The sequence below is a fragment of the Furipterus horrens genome, unplaced genomic scaffold, assembly GCF_987537825.1.
Source record: "Furipterus horrens unplaced genomic scaffold, mFurHor1.1.pri manual_scaffold_4, whole genome shotgun sequence".
In the NCBI taxonomy this organism is placed as follows: domain Eukaryota; kingdom Metazoa; phylum Chordata; class Mammalia; order Chiroptera; family Furipteridae; genus Furipterus; species Furipterus horrens.
In genome coordinates this window covers 7,614,144-7,625,941 of record NW_028327174.1, presented here as the reverse complement: position 1 = coordinate 7,625,941, position 11,798 = coordinate 7,614,144, and the positions used below count along the sequence as shown (strand labels likewise).

General features: G+C 56.5%; 2 protein-coding genes across 2 annotated transcripts; both read left to right on the top strand.

The window, feature by feature from the left end:
* Positions 1-1,837: 1,837 nt before the first annotated feature.
* Positions 1,838-4,017, top strand: H1-0 (H1.0 linker histone). Its single transcript, XM_090272464.1, has one exon. It carries the CDS (start codon positions 2,168-2,170, stop codon positions 2,750-2,752), a length of 585 nt encoding a protein of 194 aa, XP_090128590.1. The 5' UTR covers positions 1,838-2,167; the 3' UTR covers positions 2,753-4,017.
* A 476-nt stretch (positions 4,018-4,493) lies between these two features.
* GCAT (glycine C-acetyltransferase) lies at positions 4,494-10,832 on the top strand. Its single transcript, XM_090272463.1, has 9 exons — positions 4,494-4,725; positions 6,184-6,314; positions 7,818-7,919; positions 8,385-8,531; positions 9,011-9,165; positions 9,302-9,384; positions 9,570-9,741; positions 10,127-10,248; positions 10,523-10,832. The coding sequence occupies exons 1-9, from the start codon at positions 4,530-4,532 to the stop codon at positions 10,672-10,674; spliced, it is 1,260 nt and encodes a 419-aa protein (XP_090128589.1). The 5' UTR covers positions 4,494-4,529; the 3' UTR covers positions 10,675-10,832.
* The last annotated feature ends 966 nt before the right edge of the window (positions 10,833-11,798 follow it).

The window sequence follows — 11,798 nt, the reverse complement described above, 5'->3', positions numbered from 1 at the left end:
ACTTCCCCTCCCCACCTGTGTCACCAAGATAAGCCCAGAGAGAAGGCACCTGATAGCAAGTCTCAGGTCTCTCCCCTCCTTCCCCCAATCATTTGGATTAATCCATCCCTTTGGGTGGGGGTGGGGGAGCCCATTTATTTCCCTGGCCTCAGAGACGCTGAAGTCCAGTATGAGCCCTTTCCACTGTCCCCCGCATCCCTGCTAAGACCCGACCCGCATCTACACCCTCCAACCTTCTCAAGGGCCAGTGTCTCCAAACAGCTCGCCGGCAGGGCCGGAGTCACCTTCATCATTTTGACCAGCTATAACCCCTATGGCACTACCTGTCCCCCACCCCCAGCTCCGAGGGTATTGTTTTGAGTAAAGAGTGATGGGCCTCTGCTTAGGGAATAAAAGCGGGTTTGTTGTGGGAAGTGGCTTAGGGAGCGAGCACCCCAGAATCTCAAGCCAGGGCCCCTGCCAAGCAGGACCCTGCCTGTAAGTAAGGTGTCTGTCGCAAACAAGGTGCTCTGTCCCAGGAGTTCTGGGGTCCCTTCCGCTGGCCTGTGGGTCCCTAAATCCTCTCAGAGCCCCTCAACACTCCCTAAAGACGGTGGCGCCCCGTGTTTGCCTCATCTATACCTGCCAAGTACAGGAAAAGATGTACACATTTTAACAAAGACATTGCATCCTCCCAGCAAAATGGCGGTGGTCCCGGCCCCCGGGTCCCTAACGACCTCACACTTTCCTAAAATAGTTAGTGCCCAAGGAACGAGACCCCCTCCTCGACCTTCCCACCCAGAGTCCCGTCTCCCCAAGCTCTAAAGCACTCCGAGCCTTTCCCCATGCCAGGGGCCCCCAGGACAGCCTCTGGTTGGAGCCTGTGGGCCAGTTCCTCCATCGTGGTCCTCCCGCCCCCGAGACCCCCCGCCTTGGAGGGTCCTTGGGAGAGGGACTGTACCCCCGGGCTGGGCCTCAGGGGTGGGGGCAGCGGGCTTTGTCTCAGACACCCCAAAACTCCTAGGCTGAGGGAGGCATATACATGAATTCCCGGTTAGGATATATGGGAGACGTGGGGGTCTTTGAGGAGAGCAGCCGACTCGGAAGACCCCTCCTCCCTGCCTCAGGGGACCCTGGAAGCATTGGGGGTTCGGCCTCAGGAGAGAATCTCCACCGCAGAGGTCAGGGGGCCCGCTGGGGGAGAACCCATAGAGGAGGGGGAAGGGACAAAGTTTGAAAGTGCCCTTCCAACTCTTCCAAGGAAAGTTCGCTCAGGGGCCCAATGGACAGAAAGGGGTTAGAGGTGCGGGGAGCCCGGTGGCGGGATGACCCCCGAGAGGTGACCGGACCCCGGGGGAGCGACCCCTCCCCCCTGTCCCGGCTCGGCCCGGCTGGGAGTCGCCCGGCTCGGGGCCGCGTGTGTTAGTTGGGGCCGCTTTCCGGCCACTCCGCCGGGCTGGGGGACCCCGCAGCGGGTCGGGAGCGGGGTCCCCGGTAGCCCCAAGGGAGAGCTTTGCTACGGGGGGTTTCCCGCACCGGAGCTCCCCGGCCCCACAGAGCCAGCCCCCAGCAAAGGGGAAATGTGCCGGCACACAAGCGGTCCTCAGCGCCGTTTGGGGCGCCTGGCGGGCTCGGGGGGTGGCGGTCCGGCCGGCGGGCCCCCTGGCGGGGGAGCCCAGGGAACCGGGCAGCGACCCCGGGCGGCGGCGGGGAGCGGGAAGGCCCGGGGCGGGGAGAAAGGTCGGATTTGCTCGGCGGAAGAAACACAGATGGCGGCGGCGCAGCGCCATTCCGGGCCGGGAGCAGGCAGCCAGCAGCCCTGTCCTCACCGCGGTCCGCCCGCCGCCGCTAAATACCCGGATGCGCCGCCTGAGCGCCAGACGCGGAGCTGGGAAAAGAGAGGCAGCGGAGGCGGTGTTACAGCCAGAGCCAGAGCCAGAGCCAGAGCCAGGGCTAGAACCGCAGCCGCACGCAGAAACAGACCGACCGGCTGGGCTGGGCCACGCCACGCAGAACCGGTCCAGCGAATTCTCCCGCGACGCGAGCCAGGTCCTAGAGAGCCAGGTTTTGGACTGGCCTGAGGGTCAGGGACGCAAAAGCCGATCCCAAGTCGGGCTTTCCTCGGCCTCCGACGGGGGCAGGCCTTTTTGAAGGCGCCTCCTTCAACAGCAAGACCAGGCGGCCCACCATGACCGAGAACTCCACGTCTACTCCTGCAGCCAAGCCTAAACGGGCCAAGGCTTCCAAGAAGTCCACAGACCACCCTAAGTACTCAGACATGATCGTGGCTGCCATCCAGGCGGAGAAGAACCGCTCTGGGTCCTCGCGCCAGTCCATCCAGAAGTACATCAAGAGCCACTACAAGGTGGGCGAGAATGCAGACTCGCAGATCAAGTTGTCCATCAAGCGTCTAGTTACCACCGGGGTCCTCAAGCAGACCAAAGGAGTGGGTGCTTCGGGGTCCTTCCGGCTGGCCAAGAGCGATGAGCCTAAGAGGTCAGTGGCCTTCAAAAAGACGAAGAAAGAAGTCAAGAAGGTGGCTACGCCAAAGAAAGCAGCTAAGCCCAAGAAGGCGGCCTCCAAAGCCCCCAGCAAGAAGGCCAAAGCCACCCCAGTCAAGAAGGCCAAGAAGAAGCCAGCTGCCACGCCCAAGAAAACCAAAAAACCCAAGACTGTCAAAGCCAAGCCAGTCAAGGCATCCAAGCCTAAGAAGGCTAAACCAGTGAAACCCAAAGCCAAGTCCAGTGCCAAGAGGGCCAACAAGAAGAAGTGACAGTGAAGATTTTCTTGTGGACACTCCTGCCTGTCTTCTTATTTTCTGTAAATACTTTTTTCCTTTTCTCTTAGTCCTCATCTGTAGCCCCTTGCCCCTTTGTATTCTGACTTCACGGGAGACAGAATCTGATTCCTCCGAAATTAGGGAATAGTTCATTTTTCCTTAACAAGTCGTGCAAGGACAGCAAAAAACAACCTCATCTCTGTAATGATGAGAGTGTACTTATATTATGTTCTGTTAATTTGTTATTAATCTACTTTAGGGTTTGGGGTGGGTTGGTGTTCTGTTGGTTTGTTGGTATGAAGGTAAAAGTGGGGGTTGGAAAGCAGCTTGTTCTGGCTAGTTGAGAAGGGAGCCCAGGAATTGTAAGGTTTGTAGGAGTATCTTTAAGACAAGTGAGCTTTAAGTTGAGCAGCCCTTGTGAGTTTCAAAACCTTGTTGGGGAGGAGAGGGGTGGCAGCAGCTGGACACCAAGTACGGAGGTGGAATAAACCCTCTCTGGGCTGACTTCCACCTCCCGGTGGTGAGCAGTGGGGGATTCAAATCCAGTTTACTTATCACTTCTGTTAGTCTGTCCCTGTGGCCTCCCTATTGTTCTAGGGAGGGGAGGGGTTCTAGGAAGTGACAGCTGGTCTGAGAAGCTGTGGCTACTCTCAGCTGGAAACTAGCCATGGGTGGGGGGGTGTCTTTGTGGTTTTGGAAAGTCTCCTGTCGTGGGAGTGGAAACTTTTGGGGGAAGGTTGCGGAGTCAGTCATCCAAGTGCCTCAGTGAGCCCTATTGAAACTTGGGTTTTTCCACACAATTGGATTGTATTCCCCTGGTTTTTGGTTCCTCCTGTACAAGAGGTGGCTTTGGTGGTCTGGTGAATCTCCAGCCCTGCCATCGCCACTTAAAAACTTCCCGACCTCTTTTCCTTCTGAGTATTTTCTAAGTAGTGGTAGATGGGGGAGGGGGAGTGGGCGGGGAGTGGACAGTAAGACATACTGCAGTCGTTTTTGAATTGCTAAGTAGTTTTACAGAGCTAGGTCTGTGTATGTGCGTGTAAATGTGTATATATCTATCTAGAGCTAGCATTTAGTTTCACACCCGGGAGCTGGGAGAAAAAACTTGTACAGTTGTCTTTCTCAAAATAGGAAAGCGCGCAGTTGCGCGTCGTACCCCCTCCCCCCCCCCCTTTTTTTTGTAAAGTTATATGTGCCGGGAAGAATTTGCTGTCTTTGTAATTTTAAAACTTTAAAATAAAAACTGAAAAAGGACAGAACCTGACGGTGTTTTACCTTACTGCGAAGACTGTAGAAGGCAGAGCAATTGGGCGAGTAGTGGGGGCGAGTCTGGGGGTGGTTGCATCTGAGAACGGAGGGAGGGTTCCAGGAGCTCCACAGAAACACAAACCTTGGGACTGGAGGGGACAGAACGTGCTTCAGGATGCTGTCGCTGGGGTCCAAAGCACCCTTTCTGAGAGGTGGGTGTGTACGCAGGAGATGGGAATGGGCGGGCTGGGGGGCGGTCTGATGCGCTGGGTCCCCCCGCGTTGCGTCCCTTCCCCCTTCACGGACTTCTCCAATCTCAACTTACAAATCAGTCCTCTTTCGTCCGCTGCGCCTCCTGCCCGGCCCCGCCCACCTGCCCCTGGGCCCGCCTCCCGCCCCTTCCAGGGAGCTCCTCTTGCTCCGATTGGCTGTCGGGGCCCAGCCCCCCGCTACGTGACCAGGCCGCGGAGCGCAGGGCTCCCCGACCGGCAGCCGCGCTCGCGAGGTAGGCGAGGAGAGCGCGATGTGGGCCGGGTCCGTTCTCCGCGCCGCGCTTTGCCGGGCCCCTCGCAGCCGCCGTGCGCACTCGGCACTGTCGCAGCTGCGTGGCATACTGGAGGAGGAGCTGGAAGGGATCCGCGAGTCTGGCACCTGGAAGAGCGAGCGGGTCATCACGTCGCGTCAGGGGCCGCGCATCCACGTTGACGGCGTCTCCGGAGGTAACTCCCCCTCCCGGGAGTCATCGGACGTGGCCGGGTGTTAGAGGGCCGTTCTGAGGGTAACGCTGAATGGAGGTCCTGGAGGCGGTGGGAGGCGGGAGCCCCGGCACACGTAGGCACGGGCCCCCTTTCCAGCTCGCAGGCCTGCTGTATGGCTTGCTAACCTGGTTCAACCCGTTTCTTTGAAAGGAGGTAAGATTTGCCCTTGAGCACCTGTTTGCCTCAGAGGGCGGGGCGGGACTGAGACCCAGCCCCGGCAGAACGTGAGAAAAAACAGACAGACCCAGCTGGGTCCCACCCTGCTGCTTCAAGAAGGGTGATGGGAAGGTGCAGCAAGAAACCCTGCATTTCTGGAGCTGCTGTTTTGTGCACACCCCTAATTGCTGCATCTGGACTCCTGCAAACCTCCCAATGTTGGAAGGGCTAATCCCGCTTTACAAACAAAAAAGCTCAGAGATGGGAAGTGAGCTGCCCCAGAGACCCCAGCTAGCCGCAGGCAGAGCGGGGCTTTGGTTCCCGTCTCTGGTATATTGGGGCTGGAAGGTCAGCTAATGGGCCAGAGAGGCCAACTTCCTGGCCAACGTCACAGTGAGCAAGGGGCACATGGACTCCTGCAGGAGTCGCACCATGAATTGGCCCACCTGGTCTGTCCCTCGTTTCTGTCTAACCAGCAGTCGCTGCCTCTCTGTGCCAAGTCCCAAGTGGGTGCTGGTTACAAGGGCCCCCCAAACTGCCTCCTGCCCAGGAAGTATGCATGGGTCCTTGGTGCTGCTGCACTCATTTGTAAGACGGTCCCAGGAAATCTTGCTTTCCCCCAGGGGAAGTTTGGAGCAGGTCAAAAGATGGGAAATTAGGAGACCCCAGTGCTCATCCTGTTTTTGTCTCTCCTGGGCTGAGTGAACCTTCCTCCTCAGACCTCCGTTTCCCTCTTGGGTCAGCTGTGTTCATTTTGGGCTTTATAATTCAGGGTCCAGGTCTCAGAGGCACCCCTTCTTGGGCCTGTGACTCTATACCAGGCAAGCAAAGTCGGCTGTGGAGTTTGAGGACTGCAGCGAGCACCTGACCCAACCCTCTTCTTTTACCCATGGGGAAACCAAGGCCCAGATGAGGGGTTGCTGGTGGTCCTCCGGGACAGGAGAAGCCTGTGAGGCAGGACCGGGTTATCCTTGGAGGGAATGTGATTCAGAGCCAGAGTTTAATTTTTTTATCCTTCAAGGCGCCACCCTGAGAGTCCTTTCCTGACCTTTCCTCTCCTGTAGCTGGTGGAAGCGTTCCCTCCTAGGCCCCCAGTTCCCCATCCTGGCCTCTGCCCCCAGAACGGATCATTCTGTGTGGTTGCTGCCTCGTCAGGGGTGAATCTGGGTTCATATGTTCCCTGGGTCCCCGGGGCCTGGCACCTTCCCAGGCCTTCCCTTAGAGCCTTGAGCTGCTGCATGTGTTCCCTGTCCTCCATCTCAGGAATCCTTAACTTCTGTGCCAACAACTACCTGGGCCTGAGCAGCCACCCAGAGGTGATCCAGGCAGGGCTTCAGGCCCTGGAGGAGTTTGGAGCCGGCCTGAGCTCTGTTCGCTTCATCTGTGGGACCCAGGTAGGTACACAGTGGGTGTTGCAAGGGGGAGGGTTGGGTCGCGGGGCGCCTTGTGGCCAGCCTAGGGCACTGACCCCAGCTGTCTGCTTCCCACAGTCAGCAGGGCTGGTTTAGCCAGCTCAGCTCATCCCATCCCAGGGCTGTGGGCCCACTCTTAGCCACAGAGCCGTCCACTAGAAAGATTGGGTTCGGGCTTCTGTTTTGCTGCGAAGCCTTGGGTAAGAAACTTTACCTCTGAGCATCTGTTTTCGCACCTGCAGAACAGAGTTCACCTGTCCTTCTACAGGAAAGGAAGAATAAAAGGCAGGGACAGCCCTGGCTGGTGTGGCTCAGTGGATTGAGCCCCAGCCTGGGAGCCAAAGGGTCGCCAGTTTGATTCCCAGTCAGAGCACATGTCTGGGTTGTGGGCTGGGTCCCTGGTTGGGGGCGCGCGAGAGGCAAACAACTGATGTTTCTCTTGGACATTTCTCCCTCCCTTCCCCTCTCTCTGGAAATAAAATCTTTTTTAAAAAACTGGCAGAGACTGAGATAGAGGGTTTTGGTACCATTCTGCCTGAACTCAATTCCTGGCACCACCTTTTATTTGCTCTGTTACCGTGGGCAAGTGTCTTAACCTCTTTGTGCCTCAACCTTTTCATTGGTAAAATAGAGATAATAGTAGTTCTTAGAATTTTTACAAATTAAAGTGTTAATACATGTAAAAATGCTCAGAAGAGTGCTTGACACATAGCGATCCTCAGTGAATGGTTACTATTTTATTTTGTAAATGTTACAGAATAAACATAAAAATGAAACTTACAGTGCTTACTATGTGTTAGGCACTATTTTAAGAACATTATAACTATTAATTCATTAGTGCTCACAACAATCCTAAAGTAATATGTGCTGTTATCATCCCCGTTAAAGAGATGAGGACCCTGACACCCAAAGAAGTGAAGTGACTTGCTTAAGGGCACACAGGCTGTCATAGTACGATTTGAACCCACGGGGCCTGGCTCACAAGTCTGTGCTCCTGACTACTTAAGATTACTATTATCTAGCCGCTCAGAAATGTGAGAATAAAATGAATGATGGAACTCCTGACTCCCAGCCAGGGCACTTCCCAACAAAGTCTTCACCCGGACTGGACAGCTTGCGGATCTTAAGAATTTGAGGTACACGCGAATGTGGAGTTACTTATGTAATCCTCGGCCAGAAAGCAATCCAAAAAGGCATTTGGTTTGATATCAGGAAGACACATCTTCCTTTATCATCAGTACCCATAATTTCACTCTCTGACCCCAATTACAAAAAGAAGAGCCAACCAGGAAGGGACACCTAGCAAGTCCCTTCTGCCATATTCCTGTCAGCTCTGAGTTAACCTTTGTGGTGAAGAAAGAAGGAAGAGGCCAAGGCTGCAGGCCTTCTAGGCTCGTGTATTTGTGGCCTTCTAAGCCTCTGTCCCCAGGACTTGTCTCATGTGACCCTGCAGGCATTAATACCTATCCCACTCGCTTTCTTCAGAGCATTCACAAGGATCTAGAAGCAAAGATAGCTCGCTTCCACCAGCGGGAGGATGCTATCCTCTATCCCAGCTGTTTTGATGCCAACGCCGGCTTCTTTGAGGTATGTAGGGACCATGGGTGGGGGTCAGTGAAGCCTGTTAGGCTGGGGGGGGGGGCAGGTCAAGAGAACCTGGCAGGGTGCCAGTGCCATGGCTAGAGGTTCCAGCGATCATTTTTTATGGATGTCAGGTTGTTCCACGTAGGTGCTCCAGAGAGAATCCTGAGGCTTGCAAGGAGGCCATCTTTCAGGGTACTTGGGGGGTAACCTACCTCAACTGGATGGCTGGGAGTGGCAGGGGCCAGGCATTCACCAAACATGTTCTTTCCTGCTCTCATGTGAGCAGGGCCCTGGTTCGGCCCAGTCCTGGGCCTCTGGGAACCCAGATAAAGGCAGAGGGCTCCTTGCCTCCATGTCCAAAGGAATGTCTTGGTTGGCAGTGAAATTTGGGCTCAGGGGCCGAGTCATAGGAGAGGGAGACCCCCAAGGTGTTTGGCTAATTGCTCTACTCCAACTGCCTTCTTCCAGGCCCTGCTGACCCCAGAGGATGCAGTTCTTTCAGATGAGCTGAACCATGCCTCCATCATCGATGGCATCCGTCTTTGCAAGGCCCACAAGTACCGCTACCGCCACCTGGACGTGGCTGATCTAGAGGCCAAGTTGCAGGAGGCGCAGGTGGGGCGAGGAGCAGGGATTCTAGGGCCAAGGGCTCAGCTTATCCTCAGCCTCCTAAGGCCAGCTTCACATTCGCAGACAAATAGCCCAAAAGTTTGAAACAGCCAAGATTTGAATGCAGATCCCTCAGACGCAGAGCTTTTTTCCATTGCACCATGCTGCCTTGGGCACCTTATGTATGGCAGGATCCTAGTAGGCATAATGGCGGGATGTGCTTACGGAAAGAACTGTCCCCACCCTATCCTGCCCTCTGAAGGGGACACTGAGAGCATTCTCACTGCCCTGGAAGAGATGGGTGAAGCTCAGAAAGGCATGGATGAGGCAGAAGATGTTTCAGTCCCAATACAGTAGTGCTTATGTGCCCACATCTGTGCTGGGCACTGGGCACAGTGAGATTTTAGAGCCCTAAGTAGCACAGAAGGTGGGTGGTTGGGCCATTGTGTCACACCAAACACCGCCTGTCCTTGCCTTCCCTGCAGAAGCATCGACTGCGCGTGGTGGCCACTGATGGGGCCTTTTCCATGGATGGTGACATTGCACCCCTGCAGGAGATCTGCCGCCTCGCATCTCGATATGGTGCCCTGGTCTTTGTGGATGAATGCCATGCCACTGGTTTCCTGGGGGCCACAGGACGGTGGGAGCATGTGGCACCTGAGGCCTTGGGTTGGGCTTCTAAGGGTGGGTGGGAAACCAGGAGGCCAGCCCCAGCTCAATCCGTGATTGCTGGGCGCTCAGGTGGCCAGTGGTGGCAGTGGCAGCTTTCCTTGCAGGGGCACGGATGAGCTGCTGGGAGTGATGGACCAGGTCACCATCATCAACTCCACACTGGGGAAGGCGCTGGGTGGAGCATCAGGTGCCTACAGGGTCATGCCCCTGGGGTCCCCTTATCCACATGCAGGGTCCTGGAGGAGTCTCAGGGAAGGTGGGGAGGGGAGACCTGGGACTGCAGACGAGAGGGCGCATGGACTGTGTATTCTCAGGAGGGCCTTAGGATAGGCTCTGGCTCCTGACTAACCCTACCTCTACTCTTGTTCTCAGGGGGCTACACGACGGGGCCCGGGCCCCTGGTGTCCCTGCTGCGGCAGCGTGCCCGGCCCTACCTCTTCTCCAATAGCCTGCCACCTGCTGTTGTTGGCTGCGCCTCCAAGGCCCTGGACCTGCTTATGGAGAGCAACGCCATTGTTCAGTCTATGGCAGCCAAGACCCAGCGGTGCGGTCCCTGGCAGGGGTGGAAAAGGCTGGGGTGGGGAGCTGCTGAGGCCTGTCCCTGTGTGCCCGCCCAGCCCATGCCTACAGGGTCTGCCTCTGCCCACTTCCCATCCCTGGCAGCTTGCACTGGGACCCAGCTCGGCCTCTTCCTTCCATTTCCTGGCACATTTCTCTGTGAATGACCCTAGTCTCCCCATCTTTTCTGTCTTTCCACCTCCCTTTTTGGTCTGCTTGTTCCTCCGCCTGACTTGCTGGGTCTGCATCTCTGTTTTTGTTGGTTCCATTTGCAGACTTGGGCACAGATCTTGGGTCACATGCCCATCGGGAGCAGGTGTGAGTGATCCACAGCTCTCCAGCGACCTGTGACACCTAGCTTGTGCCCACAGGTTCCGCAGTAAGATGGAGGCCGCTGGCTTCACCATCTCAGGAGCCAATCACCCCATCTGCCCTGTGATGCTGGGTGATGCCCGGCTGGCCTCTTGCATGGCAGATGACATGCTAAAGAGAGGTAAGGCCAGGGCAAAAGGCTTGGCTGTGGGTCCTAAGAGAAAAGAGGGGGAACCCTTAGACTGTGAATACCACCTCTTATCACTACCCTACTATGCTTTTTAGATCAGTTGTCCAGATTTGAGAAACCCAGGCCATGAGGCCATCCATGTCTGAGAGACCATGAGCCCCTCCCTTGGCCTCTGTGATCTTTAGGAAAGTAGGAGCTGTATGTCATGCCCCCAAAGCCTACTTGGCTCCCATGAGTCCCAAGTTGACCCTCTCTACTTTCCCAGGCATCTTTGTCATCGGGTTCAGCTACCCAGTGGTTCCCAAGGGCAAGGCCCGGATCCGGGTCCAGATCTCAGCAGTGCACAGTGAGGAGGACATCGACCGCTGTGTGGAGGCCTTCGTGGAGGTGGGGCGGCTGCACGGGGCGCTACCCTGAGCTCTGCGTAGTGACAAGCAGAGGCAAGGCTCCCCTCCCTCCATGGCAACAAAGAGAGCCTTTGATCAGAGGCTCCCTGTCAATGTCCTAAGGCTGGGCTGGGGCAAGGCATATGCTTGTGGCCATGAGCGTGAAACAATTGTGGAAATTGGCTGTGACATGTCGTATTATTCTCTCTGAGCAGGTTGGCCTACTCTGTGATCTGCTAAAAAGGCAGACAGGAGCCGCAGCCGCGTGTGCAGGCTCCTGAAACCTATGGTAGACCTTACAGCTGACTACCTCCTCCAAATTATGATGACACCCGGGCAGCTGAGCTAATCCAGCAGGGGCCACTGTCTGGCTCAACCGGATTCTGTGCTGCTGTAGAGGGAGCTGAGCACCAGTTCTGTAGGCCCTTTCCCTCGCCACCCACCCCCTACTCTCTGCTGCCGCTGGAGTCTAGCCTTGTCCTCTGGTCCCTTTCCAAACGGTGGTCTACAGCTGCCCAGATAAGAACGGGCTGGGCACTCATACCCATGAGTCGAGGAGAAGCAAAGGATTCGGGTCCCAAAGGAAAGTGGGGGTCACTACTAGAGACGCCCAGCAAGTCTGGAAATCTGTGTTCTAGCCTACTTTGTCCCTAACTCTCTCCTAACTCTGTGGCCTGGGGTAGCCCCCGTCCCTTGTGTGTGCCTCAGTTTCCCTCGCTGTACCAAGCATGGATGTTATCTTAATGTCCGCTGCTTTTCCAGTTCGCTTATCCCAAGGACTGCTGGCCAGCTGACCAGCCGCCAGGGGGCGCAGCGAGCTCAGACTCCGGCCGCTCCAGCCCCGCCCCTCCAGACTAATGGCCTTGGACTGGGCTGTTTGGGCAGCTCCGCCAGCGGGGCAAGGAGAGCCTATCGGCTGCTCCGAAGGCCTCATCCACCCCTTTCCTCCGCAACGCTTTGCTGGGTCCATAATGGAGATGATAACCCCCTTCCCACAGTCTTCTCCTCTAGTCCTCCCTCCATTGCCCTCCCCGCTCAGCCTTGCAGGCACTGGGTGGGGGTGGGAGATGGCTCCTGAGTCACCATAGCTACGATCTCAGCGTGCTGTGGCCTTGGGAAGCTCGCTGGGGGTAGAGCAGGGAGGATGAAAAAGGC